The sequence below is a fragment of the Sus scrofa genome, chromosome 4 (genome assembly GCF_000003025.6).
Source record: "Sus scrofa isolate TJ Tabasco breed Duroc chromosome 4, Sscrofa11.1, whole genome shotgun sequence".
In the NCBI taxonomy this organism is placed as follows: domain Eukaryota; kingdom Metazoa; phylum Chordata; class Mammalia; order Artiodactyla; family Suidae; genus Sus; species Sus scrofa.
The window spans coordinates 123,657,192-123,681,998 of NC_010446.5; the positions used below are offsets into that span (position 1 = coordinate 123,657,192).

Consider the following 24,807-nt stretch of genomic DNA (forward strand, 5'->3'; position numbering starts at 1 on the left):
TCAGCTCGGCCATTTAGCAGCTGTGAAATCTTGAACAAGTTACCTAATCTCTTCTGTTTTCCAACCAGTGTAATGAGGCCAAAACCCCTGCCTCGCAGGGCACTGCGAGGATGAAATGAAATTCCTCAAATACCTGACAGAGTTGGCTCTCGTTTCCTAAATAGCTGTGCCTCCCCTCCCCCGGTTTCATGTAGAAAATGTCACACACGGGCTTGCTGGTTTTAGGCTGTGAGTGGGGGACCCTTCATCTAAGGGCAGCCAGAGTCCGTGGCCTATGTTCGTGTTGACGAAATTGTTCCCAAAGAAATGAAAAGGGATGAGTAGTTGGCACCACGTGCTCTAGGCACCTTTCCACGTGTCTCCGACGCTATTACTCACAAGTCACGTTAACAGGCTGTGCACCACGTTCCTGTGTCCTCACACCAGGTAAACTCTATGCCGGGCAGTTGGCGGCTCTTATCAAAATTTAAAATACGTGTGTTTTTTGACCCAGTAGTTCTACTTCTCAAAAGTGATCCTCCAGATGTTTTTAGAGCGGTGCACATCTGTAATATCTTTGAGATAATTTAGGGGGAAAATATGTTTAAAGCTTCTTCTATAGGAGACTAAAATTACAGTTTATGCCCGAAATGGACCATTAGGCAGAAGTTTAACAAGACAAGGTTGTTCTGTGCTGTTTCGTATGTACTTACATGGAATAATTTCCAAACAAGGAACAGGAAAATACGTGTGGTATGCTATGCATTTATTTATTTAGAAAGCTGCATGGGTCTGTTGGGCCATTATGGCAACTCGGTGTACGGAGGGGTTGGGGATTAGCTTTTTTCTGTACGCTCCTTTCAACTGCTTTGAGTTCTTACCATGGACATCTATGACCCATTCCAAAACTTAAGCAAAAGGGTGATTTTAAAAAGAGCCTTTTCCAAAAACGGCAACCCCCTTCTTTCTTACAGATCACGAGGCTAGAAAAAACGTGGACGGCCCTGAGGCACCAGTACACCCAAACCGCCATCCTCTACGAGAAACAGCTGAAGCCTTTTAGCAAAATCCTGCACGAAGGCAGAGGTGAGCTCGGCGTCAGTGCAAGCAGGCCTGGGTGGCTGCCCTAGCAGTGTCACCTCTGGTCTGGTTTGATCAAAGCACTTAGTGGGGCATGTTACGGAGCTCCAAGCGATCGGCAGGATTTTTTTTTTTTACTTTATTTTTTATTGTTATTTCCCCAGCACGCTTTTTTTCTTTCCCCACTGTACAGCATGGGGACCCAGTTACACATACATGTATACATAATTTTTTCTCCCATTGTCGTGCTACACAGCAGGATCTCACTGTAAATCCATTCCAAGGGCAATAGTTTGCATCCGTTAACCTCAAGCTCCCAATCCCTCCCCCTCCTTCCCCCTCCCTCCGGGCAACCACAAGTCTATTCTCCAAGTCCATGATTTTCTTTTCTGTGGAAAGGTTCATTTGTGCGGTATATTAAATACCAGATATGAGTGATATCATATGGTATTTGTCTTTCTCTTTCTGACTTATTTCACTCAGGATGAAAGTCTCTAGTTCCATCCATGTTGCTGCAAATGGCATTATTTCATTCTTTTTTATGGCTGAGTAGTATTCCATTGTGTATATATCCCACATCTTCCTAGTCCAGTCATCTGTTAATGGACATTTGGGTTGTTTCCATCTCTTGGCTCTTGTGAATAGAGCTGCAATGAACATGTGGGTGCATGTGTCTTTTTTAAGGAAAGTTTTGTGTGGATATATGCCCAAGAGTGGGATTGCTGGGTCATATGGTAGTTCTATGTATAGTTTTCTAAGGTATCTCCATACTGATCTCCATAGTGGCTGTACCAGCTTACATTCCCAATAGTGCAGGAGGGTTCCCTTTTCTCCACACCCCCTCCAGCATTTGTTATTTGTGAACTTATTAATGATGGCCATTCTGACTGGTGTGAGGTGGTATCTCATGGTAGTTTTGATTTGCATTTCTCTAATAATCGGGGATGTTGAACATTTTTTCACGTGCTTGTTGGCCATCGGTAGATCTGCAGGATTTTTGATGGGTCATACAAGGCTTTCATCAGATGACAGCATGACTTGTAGGTTTGCAGTTGCTAAAACAAGACGTGGGCTACCAGTCACCTCATTCTGTGCTTAACTTCATACAGTGAGGTATAATTGACATAACCTGATTTTAGTTTCAGGTGTATAAGGATTTGATATTTATTTGTTGCAAAATGATCACAATAAGTCCAGTTAACATCCACCACCAAACATAGTTTTTTTTCCCTCGTGTTGAAAGCTCTTCTCATGATAGGAGCTTTCAACATCCATCCTGCTAGGTGCAAACATGCAAGACAGTATTAAGTGTAGTCGCCATGCTGTATATCACACCCCCAGAACCAGCTAACTTTAAAACTGGAGGTTTGCACCTTGTGATTCCCTTCACCCATTTCACTTCTGCCTCTGCCCGTCTCAGACAACCACCAATCTAGTCTCTAGATCCATGAGTTCAAGGGGTGTCTTTATCATTGGTTTTTGTTTTTGTTTTTCTTAGATTCCACATGTAAGTGAGCTCATACGATAGGTATCTTTTTCTGTCTGACTTATTTCACTTAGCATAATGCCTTGAAGTTTCATTTGTGGTGTCAAAATGGCAGCCTTCTTTTTTAATGGCTGAATTACGTATCTATGTATATATGTGTGTATGTAGGTATATATGTGTGTATATATATGTATATGCACATGCCACATTTTTTAAATTGAAGTGTAGTTGATTTATAATGTGTTAGATTCTGGTTACAGTAAGGTGGTTCAGTTATACATATATGTATTCTTTTTTCATATTCATTTTCCTTATAGGTTATTACAAAATATTGAATATCGTTCCTTGTGCTATACAGTAGGACCTTGTTGCTTATCGATTTTATACATAGTAGTTTGCATCTACTATTACCAAACTCCTATTTTATCCCTCCCCTACTTTCCGCCTTTGTTTTTATATGTTGGGAGTTGGTTTCTGTTTTGTAAATAAGTCCATTTGTATCATACTTTAGATTCCACATATAAATGATATTTGTCTTTCTCTGACTTACTGTGATAATCTCTAGATCTATCCATATTGCTGCAAACAGCATTATTTGATTCTTTTTAATGGCTAAGTAATATTCCACCACCACACACACACCCCACATCTTCTTTATCCGTTTATCTGTCAGTGGACCTTTAGATGGCTTATATATCTTGGCTATTGTAAACAGTGCTGCTATGAACATTGGGGTGCAGGTTATCTTTTCAAACTAGAGTTTTCTCCAGATATCTGCCCAGGAGTAGGATTGCAGGTTCATATGGTAACTCTGTTTTTAGTTTTTTAAGGAATCTTTATCCTACTTTCCATAGTGGCTATGCCAGTTTACATTCCCACCAACAGTGCAGGAGGGTTCCTTTTCCCCACACCATCTCCAGTATTTATTGTTTGTGGACAATTTAATGATGGTCATTCTGACCAGTGTGAGGTGACACCTCATTTAGTTTTGATTAACATTTCCCTAATAATTCGTGATGTTGAGTATTTTAAATTTGGACATCCGTATGTGTTTATATATTTTGGAAATTAAGTCCTTGTCAATCACATCATTTGAAATGTTTTCTCCCAGCCCATAGGTTGTTCTTTCATTTTGTTTATGGTTCCCTTTGCTGTGCAAAAGTTTGTAAGTTTGATTAGGTCCCATTTGTTTATTTTTGTTTTTATTTCTATTGCTTTGGGAGACTGAACTAAGAAAACATTGCTGTGATTTATGTCAGAGAATGTTTTGTGTTCTCTTCTAGGAATTTTAATGTCTTATATTTAAGTCTTTAAGACATTTTGGGTTTGGTTGTCTATTTATTTATCCATTTCTGCTTTTTAGGGCCGAACCCATGCCCATATGGAGGTTCCCAGGCTAGGGGTCAAATTGGAGCTGTAGCCACCAGCCTACATCACAGCCACAGCAACATGGGATCCAAGCTGCACCTGTGACCTGCACCACAGCTCACGGCAATGCCGGATCCTTAACCCACTAAGTGAGGCCAGGGATCGAACCCACAACCTCATGGTTCCCAGTTGGGTTCATTAACCACTGAGCAATGATGGGAACTCCTGTGAGTTCTTTATATAATTAACCCCTTATGAGATACATGATTAGAAAATATTTTCTCCCATTCAGTAGGTGGCCTTTTCATTTTTTGATGGTTTCCTTTGCTGTTGAGAAGCTTTTTAGTTTTGTGCACATGTTTATTTTTGCTTTTGGGGTCAAATTCAAAAATATAAATTGTACCAGGACCCAAGTCAAATAGCTTACTGCCCATGTTTTTCTCTAGGAATTTTATGATTTCGGGTCTTAAACTTGTTTTTAATCTATGTAGAGTTGATTTCTGTGTATGGTGTAAGATAGTGGTTCAGTTTCATTCTTTAGCATGTAGCTGCCCAGTTTCCCCAGCACCATTTATTGGAAAGACTGTTCTTTTGTATATTCTTGGCCACTTTGTCACAAATTAATTGGCCGTATGTGTGTGGTTTTGTTTCAGGGCTCCCTCTTCTGTTTCCCTGATACATGGGCCTGTTTTTATGCTAGTTCCATGATGTTTTAATTACTATAGCTTTGTTATATAGTTTAGAGTCAAGGATTATGATGCTTCTAGCTTTGGTCTTTTTTTTTTTTTTCCTCAAGATTGCTTTAGCTATCCAGGATCTTTTGTGTTTCCACATCAATTTTAGGATTGCTTTATTTTTGTGAAAAATGCTATTGGAATTTTATAAGGATTGCGTTTGGTCAGCAGATTGCCTTGGGTAATACGGACATTTAACAGTATGAATTCTTCCATTCCATGAGCACAGAATATCTTTCCATTTACTTGTGTCTTCGTCAGTTTCTTTCATCAGTATCTTAGAATTTTCAATATACAGGTGTTTCATCTCCTTGGTTAAATTTATTCCTAGGTATTTTATTCTTTTTGATGCAATTATAAATGGAATTATTGTCTTAATTTCTTTCTGATAGTTTGTTACTAGTGTATAGAAATGGAGCAGGTTTTTATATGTTTATTCTGTATCTTGCAACTTTACTGAATTTATTAGTTTTAACAGTTTTTCATGGAAGTCTTGAGCATTTTCTATGTATAATATCATGTCACCTGTAAATAGTAACAGTTTTACTTTTTCCTTTCCAGTGTGGATGAGTTTTCTTTCTTTTTCTTGCCTAATTGCTCTGGTTAGGACTTTCATTGCTATGTTGAACAGAAGTGGTGAATAGGCATCTGTTTATTCCTGATCTTAGAAGAGTTTTAGCTTTTCATCGAGTGTCATGTCAGCTATGGGCTTGTTAGATATGGCTTTGGTTATGTTATACATTCCCTCTGTACCTACTTTGTTGAGAGTTCTTATTATAAATGGTTGTTGAAATTTTTTTTTTTCTGATGGCCACACCTGTGACATATGTAAGTTCACAGGCTAGGGGTCAACTTGGAGCTGAGGCCTACACCATAGACCACAGCCGTGGCAACACCAGATCCAAGCCACATCTGTGACCTACACTGTAGCTTGCACCAATGCCGGATCCTTAACCCACTGAGCAAGGCCAGGGATCAAACCCATATCGTCAGAGACAACACTGGGTCCTTAACCCTCTGATCTACAACAGGAACTCCTCATATCGGTTTCTGAATGTTGAACCCTCCTTGCATCCTTGGAATAAATCTCACTTGATCACAGTGTATGATCTTTATAAATACATTGTTGAAATCAGTTTGCTAATATTTTGTTCAGGATTTTTGGATCTGTGTTTATTAGGGATATTGGCCCATAACTGTCTTATCTTGTGGCGTTACACAGGTTATAGTCCTATGAGACCCTGGGGCATAAGCCCCGCTGGCCATCAGAGCTAAGCAGTGTAGAGGTGTCCTCTGGAGGCAGCCGGAAAACTGGATGCCAGACAAGGGTGTGAGCTGCTTTCAGGGAGACACCAGTGAGCTGAAGAGAGGTAGAGGGAGAGTACAAAGACCGCCTCGGCCTCCATTTGCTGAGAGGGCTTCTTAGGCCCCTAGCTGTACACCAGGCCAGAAGCCTGCCCCTCAGGCCAAAGCTTAAAGATTAGCTAATGAGCCTCATTTGCATAATGTCCAGGCCCCTCTCAACTGGCTGACTCTGCACTGAACCCTGGGGCAGGTGAGTCCCAGTTCACATTGTTGGTTTTCAGTTAGATGTTCTGGGGGTTTACCTCTGAGAATCTAGTCTTAAAATTGGGGTGTCCCATGTGGAGTTCAAGCCCTTCGCTCCTGAAGAAGGTCCAGCTCTTGAGTTCCCTATTGTGGGCCCCTGCGCTAGAGGTGGGGCTTGTGGTGAGATTGCATCTGAGCTGCTCCTGCCTGCTCTGATGTGGGCCTTCTCTCATGCCCACTGCATAGGAGGTATCCAGACAGTGTTCAGGTTTTTCCAGAGGCCGCTGTTCCATATTTAGCTGCAGAATCAGTGTGTCTGCAGAAGGAGGTGAGCCCAGGATCCTCCTACGTTGCCTTCTTCAGCTGGAACTCTGCCCTCAATTTGAAAACAGAATTCGAGGTGAAGCACTTGACCCCTTGTTTTTCAGAGTCTACGTGTGTTCCCCCGAACAGTGTATCAGTCCCACTGCTGATGCCCCTCGTTACCTTAATGGAGCGTGAGGCTGTCACTTTTGAAGGAACTGACATGTGGGAAAAAAACGACGAAAGCTGTGAGATTCTGCTGAACCACTTGGCAACGGCCCGACTCATGGCCGAAGCTGCCGACAGTTACCGGACCAACGCCGAGAGGAACTTGGCAGGTGAGAGCTGCTTCTGGTCGAGTGCTGTCTGCTGTGCCCAGTAACTGGAAAGAGGGAATGAAAGAGCATGGGTGCTCTCAGCTAGAAAAAGACCAATGGGGGAGATGAAGGCGCGGGAACTCCATTTCCTGTATGACTGAGCATGACCTACTCTTCACTCTCTTAATGCCTCTGTGACTTGGGGATCTGTTTCTCCCTTCCTTCTACGTATTCTGTTGTGTCTGGGGTATAAACAGACAGAAGGGGTCCAGAAAGAACTGGTCAGCCTGTCTACCGCGAGTACCTCTAAAGCATCACCATCAGAAAAGCTGGACCCACATGAGGAGATGGAGTCTGACTTGTCTGGGAAGGAAGCTCCCCTGCTCTTGGCACCAGAGGGTCCAGCATAAGCAAAGGCCCCGAGGGAGCTGGGGGGAAAGCATGAACCCCAGTACTTGGCTTTGGATTAGTGTAAAAGGCGTCGTAAGGAGCGGCCACCCAGGCTAAGGGGGCGCTGGAGACAGATGGGCAGAGCTGTCGTGGGGGCCGGCGGCTGAGGAGGAGCCCGTGGGAAGGTTTGAAACATGGGATGCTGTCGTCCCATGGTCAGATCGACGTTTTAACTCTGGCGACTGTGGGAGGAAGGGCGGAGGGCTGAAGCTTTGAGGCAAAAAGACCACCTAGGAAGCAAGTGCAAGAACCAGGGCTTTACCCATGCCGAGGTCAGGGATGACTCTTTTCTCCAGCTCCCTCTAGAATTCTAACACTCTCCAAGGGCCCCACGGTTGGAGCCACAAGGTTCAGACCCAGATGGGGCAGGCGAGGCCATGTTACGGAATTCCGTTTACATCCCATTTCTAGAAAAGGCAAGACAATAGCGACAGAAAGCAGCTTCGTGGTTGGCTGACTGGAAAGAGGTTCTGGGGGATTTTTGAGGGTGATGGCAGGTCGTGCTGGTTGTGCAACTCTGCAGCTAAAAGGGGTGAATCATGACAAGCAAATTATACATCAATACAGCTGTTGGTTTTTTTAAACAAAAGGTCCTTTGAATACTCCTCATCACACTACAACCCAGAGTGGCTTGTGATGCAAAATTTTATTCTATCACGTCCCAGTGAGTTCCCCTGTTACCCTTCTCCGAAGGCGCTGAGTCCTTGGGGAGGCCCTGCCCTGCCCCGTGTAGAGTAGATCCTTTCGAAGTTCGGAGAGAGGTTCGTTTTGATCCTCCTTTCAACTCGAAAGTTCAGTCTATTTTCAACACTGTGTTTCAGGCAGAACCAAAGTTTTTGTCTTGTTTTGATTAGGTTTTCAACCAGATGAAGAAATGAGTGAAATCTTCAAGACCGAATTCCAAATGCGATTGCTCTGGGGCAGCAAAGGGGCGCAGGTCAATCAGACGGAGAGATACGAGAAATTCAACCAGATTTTAACTGCCCTCTCACGTAAACTGGAACCTCCTCCTATGAAGCAGGCAGAGCTTTGATAACGCGCCAGAGAACGTTAGGATCGAATGTCAAGCTTCTCCAGTTTCTCCTTTGGGAAAGCTTATCATTTGATGAAGTAATCATGTGCGAATCTGACAATATACAAGCTTTTAGTATCCACAGGATATTAAACATGTAAATTGCACAGAGCACACTTATTTATGAATTGTTTAAAATTACTACTGATTTTAAAATGAATGATAATTTATTAAAGTAACTATTGCTAATGTTGTGATCAGCAAATCTAAGACCCAGCTCTGCTGGCTGGTTGCTCCCCGTTACTGAGGTATTTCACCATTTTCGTTTTATTGCCATGTCAGCTAAGTGTAAATAGAAGAGTTTTAAAAGCATGAAACATTTCAGAAGGTATCAGTTGTATGATATTCTTTAAATATGAAAAATGTACATAGTCATATGCAAATATATCTTTTTGTGAACAACTGTATCCGGTCTCTTTAATATTAAACAATTCATTGCAGGACAATAATTCTACCTCCCGCCTTCCCTGGGTGCCTCTTCCTTTGCCACTCGGTCCTGATGGTAAGCCAAAATCAGGGACAGTGGCCTGGAAAATTGAAGGTTTCTGGCTTCAGGGGCAGAGCGAATAGTGATACACGTTTAGAGCAGCTGGTGCCAAGTGAGCACCAGGAGTTCCCGCTGTGGCTCGGCAGGTTAACAACCTGAAATAGTGTCCGTGAGGATATGGGTTCGAGGCCTGGACTCGCTCAGTGGGTTAAGGATCCAGTGTTGCCACAAGCTATGGTATAGGTCGCAGATGCAGCTCGGATCCAGCACGGCTGCGGCTGTGGTGTAGGCCGGCAGCTGCAGCTCCAATTTGACCCCTAGTCTGGGAACCTCCATATGCCACAGGTGCGGCCCTAGAAAAACAAAGAGTAGCATATGCTAGTACAGTTCATAACATTATTTCACATATTTCTAAATAATTGACTTTTTTCTTCTAGCTGATAAGAATGCGTTTTCTAAGTTTGTTTTCTAGGTTTTGACTTCGCAAAGTGGATACTTTCTCGTTCACCAGTATCCACCTCAATTTTTTTCTGTTGTAGAAAATTTGAATTACAAGACTTTAATAAACTTCTATCACTCTGCCACCAACTATACATAGCAATTTGGTTTTTATTCCTATTGTCTAAATAATTTGGGGACCATAGAGAATAGTTTCATATCCAGCTTTTCTCAAATAAGTTGCAAAAATTTCTCCGTGATGTTAAATAGCCTTTGAAAGGTGATTTATTGGCTCCAGATAATTTCACCACCATCCTATTATAGGCCATCTTAAAGAGGCCTACTGGAACCAAGTACATTGTCATCTATTGAATACAATGGAAATGACAGTTTCAAATCCTGGGACACTATATTATCATTAATAGGGCCTAGAATCTTGAAGCCCTTCTCCCCGTTTTTAACAGGAGCCATCGCTTTTTTCATTTGCTGAAAAAATCCAAAGCACACTTCTGCTTTTGACAATATAGTGGCTCCTAGAACGCTTTCTATGACTACATTTTCATACCTTTAATGCACCGTTAAGCTTGAGAGAATGCGAGGAAAATCCCCAAGGAACAATCCTCTCCCCTCGCCTCACCCTCCAAAATGAGCAACACTTTTTTGTTCTTGTTTTGTTTTTGTTTGCATCCATGGCATACAAAAGTCCTGGGACCAGGACCACACCACAACACCAACCTGAGCCACAGAAGTGACAATGCCAGATCCTTAACCCACTGAGTCGCCAGGGAACTTCCAGGAATAACAAATTTAAATCAACTCGGTAAGAGAACTTAAAAGCTGGGGTAGCTCTAGAAAGCAGATACATCGATTCAGTGAATGGGAGGCAGTGTCTCAGGGGAGCGGACCATGAAATGCCTCCATTAAGTAGGGAGCCTTAAAGAATCCTGGCTAATAAGCTGGAAAAAAAAAATCCATCTGCCAGGAGAGAGTTACCAGAAAGCAGTCCTGGCCTTCAGGCACAGCTACAGGAAGAAAAATAAGTGCAATGATCATGGACTTTGTTGAGGATTTGCAGCTACAAGCCTCTCCTCAAACAGGTCTAAAGTTTACTTAACTCCAGAAATTGGTTTGCCACAGTCTCAGGTGGGTGGCAGCCTCGGGCCTGGCAGACATAAACCCACCCCATCAGGAGGAAAGTGTCTAGTGTCTCCACAGATTAAAGTAAAACAATACAAACATACATACACAGGACAAGTAGAAGCAGTGTGTGAAAAGCAAAATCCTGGGAGAAAACAAAGATTTATAACCCTAATACCTTCTGATACTGGAATTATAGTTTGGATCCAAAGCAAATCATATATGAATGTGACTAAAGAAAACATGAATTCAAACAGGAAATGAATATTTAAAAAAGATCGTATATTAGGAAATTATGTAGACCCTTTAGAAATGTATTAATAATGAAATGAAAAACTCAATAGGTACTAATATTAAACAGAAAATCAGATCCAATTGACGCTTTAATGAGCTAGAAGACATATCTGAAGACCATGCCAGGGATACAGCAGAGACAAGAAGAGGAAAAACAGAAGAGAGGCTTAAAGAATTTGAAATAGAATGACTCTAGGCATCATCAGAGACTGAGAAGGCAAGAGAAGTGGGGAGGGAGGAAGGAATTCATCCAGAGAAAGGTCTGAGATTTAAGGACTGGTAAGCAGAGAAACTGTAAAGTTTATAGGTATATCGAAACAAACCCTAAAAATAGTGCCCACCCTGTGAGGTTAAGACAGTTGAGGGAATTCCCACTGTGGTTCAGAGGGTTGAGAACCTGACCAGTATCCACGAGGATGCAGGTTTTTTCCCTGGCCTTGCTCAGTGGGTTAAGGATCTGGTGTTGCCACGAGCTGTGGTGTAGGTCGCAGACACAGCTTGGATCCCGTGTTGCTGTGGCTGTGGCTCGGATTCAACCCCTAGTCTGGGAAATTACATGTGCTGCAGGTGCGGCCTTAAAAACAAACAAACAAAAAAACCCAGCAATTATGAGAGAGGGAACAGGGTGTGACTTGTGAGGGGGATGTGGTGGTTTCCAAGGTGCTGGTGATGTGCCCACGCAAGTACTGACTTTCTAGGAACTTGAGCGGTACCTTTACGTGATGTGCATTTCCTGATTAGCTAATATATTAACATGTTAAAAACATTTTTTAAAATATGTGATACTTAGGAATATTTCCAACAATAAGAACGTGGTGAAGACATTTTTAAACTTTAAAAGTCTGAAAACCACTGGAAAAAAAGTAAACCAAGACACCATGCTCATAAGTGAGAAGGTTTGCTATTAAAAATACTAGTTATTCAGGGAGTTCCCGTCGTGGCGCAGTGGTTAACGAATCTGACTATGAACCATGAGGTTGCGGGTTTGGTCCCTGCCCTTGCTCAGTGGGTTAACGATCCGGCATTGCCGTGAACTGTGGTGTAGGTTGCAGACGCGGCTCGGATTCTGCGTTGCTGTGGCTGTGGTGTAGGCCGGCAGCTGCAGCTCTGATTCGACCCCTAGCCTGGGAACCTCCATATGCTGCGGGAGCGGCCCAAGAAATAGCAAAAAAAAGACAAAAAAAAAAAAAGAAATACTAGTTATTCAAACAATCTATATGTTCAATGCAATCCCACTCAAAAACACCACAGAACTTTTCAAGGTAACTTGATAAGCTCTTCTTAAAACTTGCCTATGGCAAGGAAGTCAAGACCATCCTAGGAGAATAAGGGGTGGGTGGGGACAGGGAGGGAGGAAATCTCTTCTATATAAAAAGCTCATTATCAAGTCACGGTAATCAAGAGACTGTCGTTAAAATTCTGACATGTGACAAGAGTTAGCAGTGCCAATCAGTGGGGGGAAGGATTTTTTAAAATAGATAATTCTTGTTCTTTTTTAAAAATAATTTTTGAACTGGTTAAGCAAATGAAAGAGGAAGGAGAATGGCTCCTTACCTCCTATCAGACACCAAAATAAAATCTAGATGAATTAAGAACCTACCTGTGGGAGTTACCGTGGTGGCTCAGTGGCTAACGAATCCGACTAGGAACCATGAGGTTGCGGGTTCGGTCCCTGGACTTGCTCAGCGGGTTAAAGGATCCGGTGTTGCAGTGAGCTGTGGTGTAGGTCGCAGATGCGGCTCGGATCTGGCGTTGCTGTGGCTGTGGTGTAGGCCGGCAGCTGCAGCTCCTGGGAACCTCCATGTGCTGCAGGAGCGGCCCTAGAAAAGGCAAAAAGACAAAGAAGAAAAAAAAAAAAGGACCTACCTGTGGAAGGCAAAATCATAACACTTTCAGAAGAAAATACAGGAGAGGATCTTTCTTACTTTGAATCAAAGGGGAATTTCTTAAGCTAGACAGGGAAGCGTTAAATATGAAAGGCTGATTACTCCACATTAAAAGGAACTTCTATTCTCCAAAAGAAAACACAAAGGGAAAGGACTGAATGCTATTAGCAACACACAACGGGGTGACAGGCAGCCTCCCAGCAGACCCCAGCTGCCCCTGCCGTGATGCTCGCACCCCGTGCTGTGCCCTCCCACGTGCATCACGGTTGGTGTGCACCCCGAGTGGGAAGAGGTACTGGTACTCATCTGAGATGAGGTCAGAAGACGCTGCAGATTCCGTCTGGAGTTCTCCTCTCTTGAATCAGTCACTGGGGGAAGCAAGAGGCCACGGTGTGAAGAGGGCCACGCGGCAGGGACCAGAGGCCCCGCACCACGTGAGTGGTGGTGGACGTGGACTCTCTCCGGCCTGAGTCAAAGCTTTGAGACGGTTGCAACCCTGGTCAAGAGCTTGACTTCGATCTCCTGAGAAACTCCGAGCCAGAGTCACCAGCTGTGTTCCACAGCAAGAGAGAACCATTACACCCTTCCTACAAAAAGAACACTCACGAATAGATATAGAAAGACAACCAGCCACAGAAAAAAAATGGGCAAAAGACATAAACGGGCTTTTCACACAAGAGGAAACACATACAGGAAATAAGATGTTCAACTTCATCAATAATCAAGAAAAAGCAAATTAAAGAGCTCCCGTTGTGGCTCAGTGGTTAACGAACCTGACAAGCATCCATGAGGATGCAGGTTCGATCCCTGGCCTCACTCAGTGGGTCAAGGATCTGGCGTTGCTGTGGCTGTGGTGTAGGCCGGCAGCTACAGCTCCGATTCGACCCCTAGCCTGGGAACCTCCATATGCCGCCAGTGCGGCCCTAAGAGTCAAAAGGGCAAAAAAAAAGAGAAAAGAAAAATTAAGACTACAGTGAAATGCTACTTTATAACCATTAAACTGTAAACAAAATATTTTTTTGAACTTTTGCTCCTAAATTGTTGACCGGGACATGGAACATAGATAATGCTCTACACAACTTGGAGGTGTGGAAAAATGCTGCATTTTTAAGGGGAAATCGAAAAACTGAATTAAACCGAAGGTAGTTCTAACCCGTTAGCTCATTCCTAGGTATAGATCTTAGAGAACCATCAGTGAATGCGCACATGGATGTGCATAAGAACACTGTTGACACCAGCGAAATTCAGGAAATAGTCCAGATATCCAACAGGAGAATGGGTGAATTCTGTGTATTGATGTACTGGAACACCCTACATAGCAACATGAACTGTGCCTTAACCTGGATAAATCTGAGAATATGGACGAGTGAAAGAGAAATCTTTGAAGATACCATATAATATTCTAAATATTTAACAGTGGGATGTTAATAATACGTAAACCATATGAATAAATACAAGTCAATGTGTAAAACAGTCCCCTTTATTCTTTAAATAAATTACATAATTAAACAGCTTATCAAGTGATAAAAGTAACACAAATCAGGAGTTCCCGCCGTGGCTCAGCATTAAAACCCGGCCAGTGGGATTTCCCGTTGTGGAGCAGTGGAAACGAATCTGACTAGTATCCATGAGGATTCGGGTTCCATCCCTGGCCTCGCTCAGTGGGTTAAGGATCCGGCCTTGCCGTGAGCTGTGGTATAAGTGGCAGATGCAGCTCAGATCCCACGTGGCTATATGGCTGTGGCATAGCCCAGAGGCTACTGCTCCAAGTCAACCCCTAGCCTGCTAACCTCCATATGCTGGGCTAAAAAGACAAAAAAAAAAAGGAACCCGATTGGTATCCATGAGGATTCGGGTTGGATCCCTGGCCTCGCTCAGTGGGTTAAGGATCCGGCACTGCCACAAGCTGTGGCCATAGGTCACAGATTCAGTTCAGATTTCACATTGCTGTTGCTGGTGGCATAAGCCAGCAGTTGCAGCTCTGATTCAATCCCTAGCCTGAGCACTGACATATGCCATGGGTGTGGCAATGCAATGAAAAAAAAAAAGAAAAAAAAAAAAAAAAGCACATGTCACCAATCCCTAAGAACTTCCAAATAACTTGATTAAATACCTGGGTTGGTATTATTTTTTTGACGTGGCTGTCACCAGCTAAACAATCCCTCCATGAGTCAATACAGGGCTGCAAACTCAGAGATTTCCCCATCAGTTGTTAGTTATTAATTTGCTAATGTGCTGTCTGGCACCTGAAGAGCTAGGACACGCAGCTGACCCGTCTCACCTCACTGGACAGAACAGTACCATCTGGACGTGGGCTACATGCCAAGAGCCAGTGGCAGGAGCTCCCAGTTAGAGGAAAGACAGCGGAGAAAGTGGGGAAGAGGGAGGAAGGTGGGTGGGGATTGATGCTCTTGGTTGTCAGCACTGGGACCTTGTGTTTCATGTCTGTCTCATTCCACACCCAAGACTGTGTCACCCACACTGGCCAACCAGGAAAGCAGCAACGAATGACTAGCGCTGGTTACACTGCAGGACAAAGGAGAAGGCGAAGAGAGCAAACACTGAGCAGGTCTACTGGGGCTTCCAAGGGCCCTGAGACCAAGGAGCTTCCCGTGCCCAGGAAGTGAGAGGACAGGGGGACCTGTAGGGCAGGGGTCATGCTGTCACTTAGCATACACACTCTCTGGGGATTAAACAAAGGCTGGCAGTGCCACCAGAACTGAGACGTGTCTTCTCTCCATCCCAGAGCAGGATGGAGAGGCATTTCTTTGGAGGATTAAACAGGTCTTCCTCAGCTTAGTTGGCCAGGTCACTCTCCGGTTCAATAAACCCTCCAACACCTGAAATAACAGTACGTTTACAGTAACAAGCACTGCAGCTTTGTTTCCAGAGCTCAAACAGAAGTGTCATGTGTCATTTCTGAGATGTATCACATATGCTGAAACTTAATTGTTCTACTACTTTTCAGATTTTTTTACCAACCAGTAAGGAAATACCTCAATATACAGCATTAATTGTAGCGGTATCAGCCGTTCCCATCATGGCTCAGCAGAAACGAATCTGACTGGCATCCATGAGGATGCGGGTTTGATCCCTCGCCTCGCTCAGCAGGTTAAGGATATGGCATTGCCGTGAGCTGCGGTGTAGGTCGCAGGTGCCGCCCGGATCTGGCGTTGCTGTGACTGTGGTATAGGCCGGGAGCTGTAGCTCTGATTCAACCCCTAGCCTGGGAAGCTCCATATGCTGTGGGTGCAGCCCTAAAAAAGACAGAAAAAAAAATTTTTCTTTTAAAGTTGTGGTGGTAACAGCCCTGCTCCTAACAGAGTATGACACCGTCTTTCCAGAGCTCAAGCCCATGGATGGAGTTCTTCTATTGTGCTAAAGGTTAGGATCTGGCATATTCACTGCAGTGGCTCGGAGAGCTGCTGTGGGGAGGGGTTCAATCCCTGGCTCAGGATCTTTCATGTTGCAGGTGCAGCCAAAACCAACCAAAAAACATGGAAAGCTCATCAGGTTTAGAAAAAATACTCATGTGGCAAAATGGAAAAGGAAAAAAAAAAAAAAAAAAAGCAACAATACACATAAAATCCAGGATAGGAGGTCCCATTAAGGCTCAGCAAGTTACGAACCCAACAGAGTCTCCGTGAGGATGCTGGTTCAATCCTTGGCCTTGCTCAGTGGGTTAAGGATCTGACATTCCCGCAAGCTGCAGGGGAGGGGGCAGATACGGCTTGGATTAGACATTGCTGTGGCTGTGGTGCAGGCCAGTAGCTACAGCTCCAATTTCACCCCTGCCTGGGAACGTCCGTATGCTGTAGGTGCAGCCGTAAAAAAAAAAAAATTAAATAAATAAAATCAGGATCTTGATTATCTTTGAAGGCGATAATTTCCTATTTTTTTACGTTGATAGGCATATGTTTATTTTATCATGGTTCGTAACGTTCACGTCTTCCACTAGAGCGCTCCTCCGGGGTTCTGTTTGGGGTTTACCAAATCAGCTCACCATGAGCTCCCATCCTCCGCAACAATGCCATCACGGTCTTCCAAAAATGAGTAAGAACCCGTCAGTTACCGAAACTGTGCTGAAATCAAGACAATAATGCATACAGAGTTCCCCATTTGTACTTTAAAGAAAGAAAGGAGGCGAGTTTGATGTGAATTATTTTTAGGTCAGTTGCCCACTACATTTTCTCCTAAACCTCCTTTAAAAGGCTGACAAGATTATCAAGTACTCTCAAGAGGTGTCAAACGTCCCAGAATTTACTCTTCGAAATTTGTATTTCCCATACCCCAATCTTTTGGCATCTCTCCTATTTTCTATAGTTTCTTAGATTACAGACAGTGACTAAGAGACATATTTGATCCCAGGTGTATGAGCTCAATGAAATAAGTTTGGTGTTTTTTGCAGTATTTTCTCACCGGAACTAACTAATAGCTTCTTCGCAAAGAAAAAAATCTATCCTTTTCACCGAGTCTGAAGATCCCTTTCCTTTTCACATTGTCATGAGGATGTTATCTCTCCCTGCCACGTGGGACTTGACGCCCCTGATCTCAGTTCAGACAGTAAAAGTCCTTTTCATTGTTGAGTTTTTGGGCTGACACTGTTTTCCTGCTATTTCCCTTTGTGTGTGTCCCCAGTTCCAGTCTTGGATGGATCTCTAAATTTTCGTACCAACACTTGGAACCCATCTTGTTTGGGATCGACCCTAAGTTTTCTTCCCTTTTAGTGTTTCTAGAAGACTAGTCGAAGTTCCATACTTGCCATTTTAAAAAGATGAGTCTCCTGGCACTGATTTGCTAAAGTCACAGCTGTGACATTAACTGTGGCCATCTTCCTTCTCCGTGTTTCGAGACGGCACGGAGACACTCTCTGACCGATCGGGAACCCAAGCAGAAGCACAGGAAACGCCGACCAGCCAGAGGCTAGATGGAGCTATGCAGTAAAGGGACAATTCTGATGGATGCGCAGGGTAGGACAGTGTAAAATCGAAGCACGTGTGACCCAGCAACTGCAGAAGAAACATTCTACAAAGTCCCAACTCTTACCTCGATTTAAACTCGCTCTAAAGAAACAGTTATTTTTTTCCCTTCAGGAAAGCTTGAGAGAAATTAAAACCAGAAGAAAAATTTTGAAACTCCTTTGCAAAACGGTGGCCCAACACAGATGCCCAAGCACGGAGGGGACCCAGTCATCTGCTTTGCGTGACCCGGGACTTAGGATGAGCACATTCAGGAACAAAACCATCACATCTCTTTCGTTCACACGGCAGTAAGAGATAACTCTACACAGCTTACCCGACCATGAAAAGATTGTTTTATTCCATGAAAATATTCTCAACAGAGAACACCATCTCAAACAGAGCATTTACATTAGGAAATCAATGTGGGCACAAAGAGTAAAAATTACTGAAAAACTAAAGATTTCTTCTGGACAATTCACATGTTCCAAATTTAAGAATGATTTAAACTGTGCAAGTACAAATGTCTTTCCTACGTGATAAACAGGTTGCACTATCCCACATGAAGGAACTGCCTCCTACGGAAGCAAATCCTGCTTCAAGGAAAACAAACAGTAGCTTGAGAAGAACAGTCAGTCCTCACAAGAAAGCCTTAAACTTTGCCCTCTGTGGCTGCCAGCCACAGACCCACAAGCCCTGCACGCTTTGTACAGAGGCCTGCACGGTCAGGTCACATTTCCTCTTCACTGCTAACCTTTAAAATAAAAACAGCACTGGATTTTAAAACTACCGTACGTAGTCTGTCAGTATTGAATAATGTCACATTATATAAATAACCCTGTAACGAGAATTAAAATCTAAAACGTCCTAGCTTACTAGCCTTAAAGGTCATACACTCTATGTCGGCTGTGTAACGGGGCGAACTTGATCTTACGAAGGCGTCACCTTCCACGCAACGTCATTCGTCTTTAGTATAACTGGCAGTACGATTCAAACAACACTGGGGAACATTATTAAAGCAGTCACACAGCTTCTAAAATATTGCTTAAAATCCAACAATACACAGACCATTTCACGTTCTCTTTCTTCCTTCAGAACAGTAAAGAACCAAATTAACGAAGCTTCCATGTTACAAATATCCCCCCGCCCCCAACCCCTCCTCCTTAACCACCACTAAGAAACCAGTTAGGATACAAGTCATGAACAGAAGCACAAATGCGAGCCGGGACAACAGGAGCAATAGGAGCACTAAGGACGATTATATTTACAAGTATAAACATACAGAAATTCCCATTTTACAAGTAAAAGTGCACATAGATCATTACAAAGTTTCACTAAATTTTATCTGGTTCAAACAAAATCATCACTTGGAAGCAGACTATCACTATAATAGTTAAATGAGAACAGGGTAACCCCAAATTAAAAAACAGTGGGGGGAGAGGACCACAAAACTCATGAAAACACTGAGTAAAATGGACTTGGACACATCTTTAGTTTGATGCAGAAACTTGAAGATGCACCATCAACACGGTAGAGCTCTAAGAGCCACCTACCGAGGTTGGGTCGGCAGCCGCGGCAGCTCTGCCAAGTTCAAGGAGGTCGCACTGAGCTGACACACGAAGCCCTTTGTGGGATACTGAGCGGTAGTGTTGGCCATCAAAGATGCAGGCACTCTAGTTTAAGGCAGCGTCTGAATGGAAGCGGCTGACTTCTGAGGCCAGTCCTCGGTCTTGAGGTGGTGAGGGTCCTTTCAGTGCTGACACAGACTCTTCCCCGACTGCGGTGCTAAAGGTGTATCGCGTTTCAAAGAGTTCCTTCAACTGGGCTGTAGGCTAGAGCAGAGATGGTTCTTTTTCCGGTCATAAACACTTGGGGTTCACAACTACGTCTTCGCAATGCCCAAACTGGAATGTTCTGCAGTGGGGAAGTTACAGCAGCGCACACAAACACTACGATGGGAACACTCGTGCTGGAGGTGTCTGACAGAGTGATGTGCACTACAAGTGTAAAACAAAACAAAAGCTTCGACGAGAACAAGGGGTCTTAAAGGCATGCCTGAAAATCTAAACTCCATCCCTCTAGACATGCAGGGGGACGTTAGCAAGCACAGAGGTGGCGAGGCAGACGCTGACAAATGGCAAGGACTCTAACAGACAATGGGTTGAGAAGCCAATCGAGAGAGAGCTGGGACGGAGGCCGTCCTGTTGGGACAGCCAGCTGTTAAGACAGACTGAACGACAGCTCTGCATTCTTTCTGATGTGGACATCAGTAAAATAAACGGGGAAAAAAGGCGGCTTTTTTCCTTTTACGTGAGCAACCGTAAATGACGAATTTAAGGGTTGGCATTATAATGATTGTTTTTAACAACGTATGGAAATGCTAATGAAGTTAGTAAAAAATAATCATGTCTGCATGCACTCATGCAACTTGCTTCTCTCTCTCTCCACGCCTGACACCTCTCCTCCCTCCCCCAAAGCAGCTGCATGTAACCTCCTTCCACATCTGGCCCACTTCCTCAGAAACCCTCTTCAGGAACCTGCAGTCCAGGAGGAAAAAGAAAAGAACAATTACTGAAGACCTTTGGCAAGGCCAAAAGAGGCGTCCAGCGCACATGTCTCTAAAATCATTTCATAGCCAGCTATTAAAAGCACCGGAAAATGTTGGAACATGAGCAAAATTAAGGACCCGTCTCTAACGGCGTCCTCCCTTTGCACAACTAGCCTGCACAATTCTGGATGGCTCGGGGTTTCCAACAAATGCATATTAAAATTAACTGGGAACAAAAACTATGCTAATGACCGGTGATTCAGCTAAGACGAGCAAAGGCCCTCCCTCAGTGATGGTACAGATACATTCCTCCAACCCAGTTGTCAAAAAAAGTCATTTTCCTTTCAAAGTAAAATGTGCCAGTACTTCCCCTCCATGAAAGATTTCCTCTATCTTTATTTAGAATCCACTTTTCTACATCTAATTGCCAGAGGCTAGTGTCACTAAAGCGGTATTTCTCAAGGAAAAACACAAGCATTAACTTGGAAGAAAGCTTGTATATATTACTGAAAATTACTAGAAAACCTGAAAATATTCTCAGATCTTTAAAAAAAGAGTCATTTTATTCACTTCAGAGCTAGACCAGGCTGGTTTATTTTGCATGTCTCTTGATGAGCCTGCTACTTCTTCTAGAACAGACTATGTGCTAGGTGCCTGTTTTCTTCCTAAGATGAAAATGATTCTATTTTGATCTGATTAGCCAACCATTATTACTTTTTTTTGCCTAGAACCTACAGCTGCAAATTCAAACTCCTTGGACCACATCACTCTTCTGCGCAGCTGCTTTTTCGTGCAGGCATTTCAGAGCAGTTTTACTTAATCTGAATTCACTACATCACAGTGTTTCCTGAAGCAGAGTGTGGGGTGGGGAGCTTTCTGTCTATGGATTCCTGCCCAATAGATCAAATAATCTGACCTATAAGGCAGAAAAACACAAACCCTTCACACAGACTTAAGCAGGACATAAAGCAAAAGGCATCAATTAAAAGCTTCACAGCAACATCACTCAAACGGTAAAGCATCACGAGAACAGCTTCTTGCGGTAATGTTCACATCTCTAAGATCGAGCCTACACTCAGCTCAGAGTCGACAACAAATCTTGGATGCTCTTTAAGGTGTCTCACGTTTTCCCACCCACTGAATGTGTTTTCACGTTATGTTCTCGTTCCTACGCCATACATGCTACAGGCTGCCTGGTTAGTTTAGATGTAAGTTACTGCACCTTTACTGTTTCTCTCTAGAGTTACGTCTATGTATGACGTGGGCACGTAGCCCTCTTCGCCGTTCTGTCTCCGGGCTCTTGTCCATCCATCACCTTTGTCCTCCTCAATAATGTACAGAACTTCGCCTTCTTTCATTGCCAGAGTACCTTCATTATGTCCTAAACGAGAGTTTCCACAGCACAAGCATAAGTGAAGGACAGCAATAATTCTGAATAAAAGTTACAAATATAACACAAAACAACCCGAAACCCTACCTGAATTCAATGAACTACAAGCTCACTGACTCTCACTACCAATGCCCCCATGATGCTCTGGAGTTTACCCAATACCTTCCGACACGCATCTCACCTGACTGCACACCAACCCCGTGAGGCTGGTGTTAACATCGGCACACGGAACACAGCAAGTGTCTGAGCTACAGCCACACTGTATGATTTGACAGGGCATGCTGACTCCAACTCCCTGCCCAAATTGGAGTGGCATTGCTATCTGGGAAATTCATGAAGTTTAGATCAGGAAAGCAGTAACAAGACAGTGAGAGGACTGGAAGAAAGAAGGCAAGAACATACTCGGAAGAGAGAGCAGAGGAGGGTACAGGTTCACCTCTGGTGATGGGAGGAACAGAAGCAGAATGATCAGAGCCACAAAGCACAACTTCCTCATCAGCCTCACGGCTCTTTCCTCCCAGTCCCTCAACCACGCCCAACCTACTGAGCAGTAAGGATGCTCACAAATGACTCTTCATTTAACACAGGCTCAACTGCTCCCTTACTCTCTGTAGTACAACACAGCACGATCTGATTTAAAATTCTTTTTCTCGGAATGAAGAGTAACTACTCAAGTTAAAAATCAGTGCAATGGATGGGTGGGGCAGGACCTTGGAAACCAAGTGCCATTTTATACCAACTCTGTGAAGATGTCACTCTGCTCCTCTGGGAAACGAAGGGAAGAATTTTTCAAAGTCAAAGAGAGGAAAGGATGACGAAAAATCTGAGAGAGGGTCCCGATGGCTTCCCACCTCACAGGCTTCGTTCTCCAGCTGTCACAGGGGAGGGCTGGCGTAATCAGAAGCTACCACATGCTCTCCTCCCTCTACTCCGAGTGCGACCTCCCGAGTCAGGATGTGGTGGTGCCACTCGGCTGGGCCAGCTGCCTCATCTCTTAGTGTCAGCGGTCACGAGGAAGAGCGCGAGGTGGCAGCTACCAGCCTTCCGCTTTGTGGGCTGAGCTACATGCTCAAGCGCCTCAACGCTGCTAAGCACATGAGCAAGGTCTCTGTGGGAAATTCTCCATCACCCCAAGTTGATAATTAAATAATCCTCTTTATTAGGATGCTGATCACATAGGTCATTTTCTTTCAAAGTCAGGTATGGAAGAAAAATCTCTACGTAGTACAGTTAAAAACATTCATGCTGAGAAACAGATTATAACTTTCTGGGAATTATGGTTTTCTTATTTAGCTATAAAGACACTAACGTGCATGACTCGGTGTACGCAGCCTCTAAGGAACCAACTTTGTCAAACATCTTAAGAAAATCATACCGTCGAAAGGGTAGATAGCTTTGCAGTGTCCAATAGCAGGCAAGGGGTCGTCATCTTCAAATTCGTCATCAAACTCACTGTGGTGGCCGTGCTGCTGGGGGGGCCCACGGACTTCTTGGTTTGCATCGTCAGTGTAACTTCCCTCGGGACTGCAAAACAAAACCATCTCTGATCAAGTATTACAAACAGGAGAACCTTTCGAAATTATCTACACGCTGACCTCCTCAGGATCAATCAGAGAGTCCAATATCAATGACACAGCTTCAAATTAAGCCTTTTGTTTCTTCAATGTTGATATATATATAATCTTCTAATTTGAAATGCTTCTTTGTTGAATTTCCTAAAATTAAAAGATTACGATGTTCTAGGCTCCTAGCATCTATTCAGTAAGTAGGTCTCATTATCACTAGATCCAAATATAAAATGGAAAAATGCCATGGACACTGGCTTTTACCATCCCAGATTCATCACCCCTCTTTTTGGAAAAGAACCCTAAAATTTCTTGGAGCCTGCTCAGCTCACAGGCTTCAGGTGGAGTCCCTCTGTCCTGGATCCAGAGGTCCACCACAGCAGAGAACTTGTATGACCAGAGTGAACAGTCACTAGTAGGCACGTAACCCAGTAAGACAGAAGAGATGCACAGAGACGTGTGCTTGGGATTGCTGAAAGTGAAGTTCCCTTCCTCTTCCACTGGACTTAAACCTGGAGAACTATGAGTCTAGAGCTTTGGAGGATCACCATAGAGCCTTAAATGAAGCCAACGAAGCAGAAGGCAGAACTTTGAGGGGGAGAAAAATGGAGTCCTGAAGATATCATCTGAGTTTCTGGATCAAGCTCTCCCTGAAGGCAGCCAATAAAATTCCTTTTCAGTTTAAGCCAGGATAAGTATTCATTCTGTCACTGAAGACCAAAAGACTCCTAATAAAATTAATTTCCAATTAATCATGTTAACAGGGAAATTACTAAGAAAATCCAAAGGTGTTTTTTTTCTTTAAAACTTCTTAATTCAAACAGAGAAAAACGTTAATAATTTTGCTAAAGAATCAAATCACTGATAAAATTTTAATAACAGGAAAATTCATACAGTTAGACTCAGCAGCACTTTCAGGATGCCTGGAAGCCAAGTTCTCAATAACACAAACCAGACAGATTATTTTAATCTAGATTTTACCTCCTAACAAAAACCACTGTATCTCTGCGTATCTCTTGATATATTACGGATATATACTCATTCAAAAAGTGATAATCAAGAGAAAGAGAAGAGGAGAAGGAAGAATTAACATTTTAAGGCACATACTATTACCAGGTTATTTTATTAAAGTACTTCATGTACATTATTTCATTTATCAATAACAAGCCTGTATAGTAGGTATTTTAAGCTTTATTTTATATTTTAAGAAACTAAAATTCAGGGAGCATCAAAAATGAATTTGCAGAGTTCTCGTTGTGCCTCAGCAGATTAGGAACTGGACATAGTGTCCATGAGAATGAGGGTTCGATTCCTGACCTCACTCAGTGGGTTAAGGATCCAGCGTTGCTGCAAACCGCGGCATAGGTCACAGATGCGACTTCAGTTCGACCCCTAGCCCAGGAACTTCGATAAGCCACAAGTGTACTCATAAAAAGAAAAAAAAAACAATGAGGTTGCTCAAATTACAATGTAATTAGGTAGTAAACCAAGATTTGATACTAGATCTCTCAAATTCTTCTTTAGCATGAATTCTAATTTGTTGCATTTTATGATGAGGGGGCAAAATACTGCTCAAAGGGAGAAAATGTCACAAATGGTATGAAAGTATGGCAACTTACAAAATGCCTTTCGGAAGCTCCAATTCAATCTAAAAACACGCATTTTTTTCCTTTGCAAAACTCTGAGCAATTTGACAGGTTTTTGTTTGTTTGTGTTTGGTTTTGGCACTAACTACCCAACTTCATCTAAATCTTAAGGAAATCTTTG

General features: G+C 43.3%; 2 protein-coding genes across 10 annotated transcripts in view; one reads left to right on the forward strand and one right to left on the reverse strand.

The window, feature by feature from the left end:
- BCAR3 (breast cancer anti-estrogen resistance 3) overlaps nt 1-9,412 on the forward strand; it is a 226,033-nt gene extending 216,621 nt beyond the window's left edge. For 5 of the 6 annotated variants that reach the window (XM_005663658.3, XM_021090185.1, XM_021090186.1 and 2 more), the window contains 3 exons: nt 954-1,065; nt 6,624-6,836; nt 8,120-8,744. In XM_005663658.3, coding sequence (XP_005663715.2) covers nt 954-1,065; nt 6,624-6,836; nt 8,120-8,298 — 504 coding nt within the window. In that variant the 3' untranslated portion in view covers nt 8,299-8,744. Of the gene's footprint in view, nt 1-953; nt 1,066-6,623; nt 6,837-8,119 lie in introns of all 6 variants that reach the window. The other variant, XM_003125890.6, reaches the window with a different exon arrangement.
- Nucleotides 17,871-24,807, reverse strand: part of FNBP1L (formin binding protein 1 like) — a 104,584-nt gene continuing 97,647 nt past the window's right edge. The window contains exons 15-17 of one of the 4 annotated variants that reach the window (XM_001928546.6): nt 22,851-22,999; nt 21,308-21,466; nt 17,871-20,074 (exon numbers count right to left, since the gene is read on the reverse strand). In XM_001928546.6, the coding sequence (XP_001928581.3) occupies nt 20,067-20,074; nt 21,308-21,466; nt 22,851-22,999 (316 nt within the window). In that variant the 3' untranslated portion in view covers nt 17,871-20,066. Of the gene's footprint in view, nt 21,467-22,850; nt 23,000-24,807 lie in introns of all 4 variants that reach the window. The other 3 variants (XM_021090187.1, XM_005663661.3, XM_005663662.3) reach the window with 3 other exon arrangements.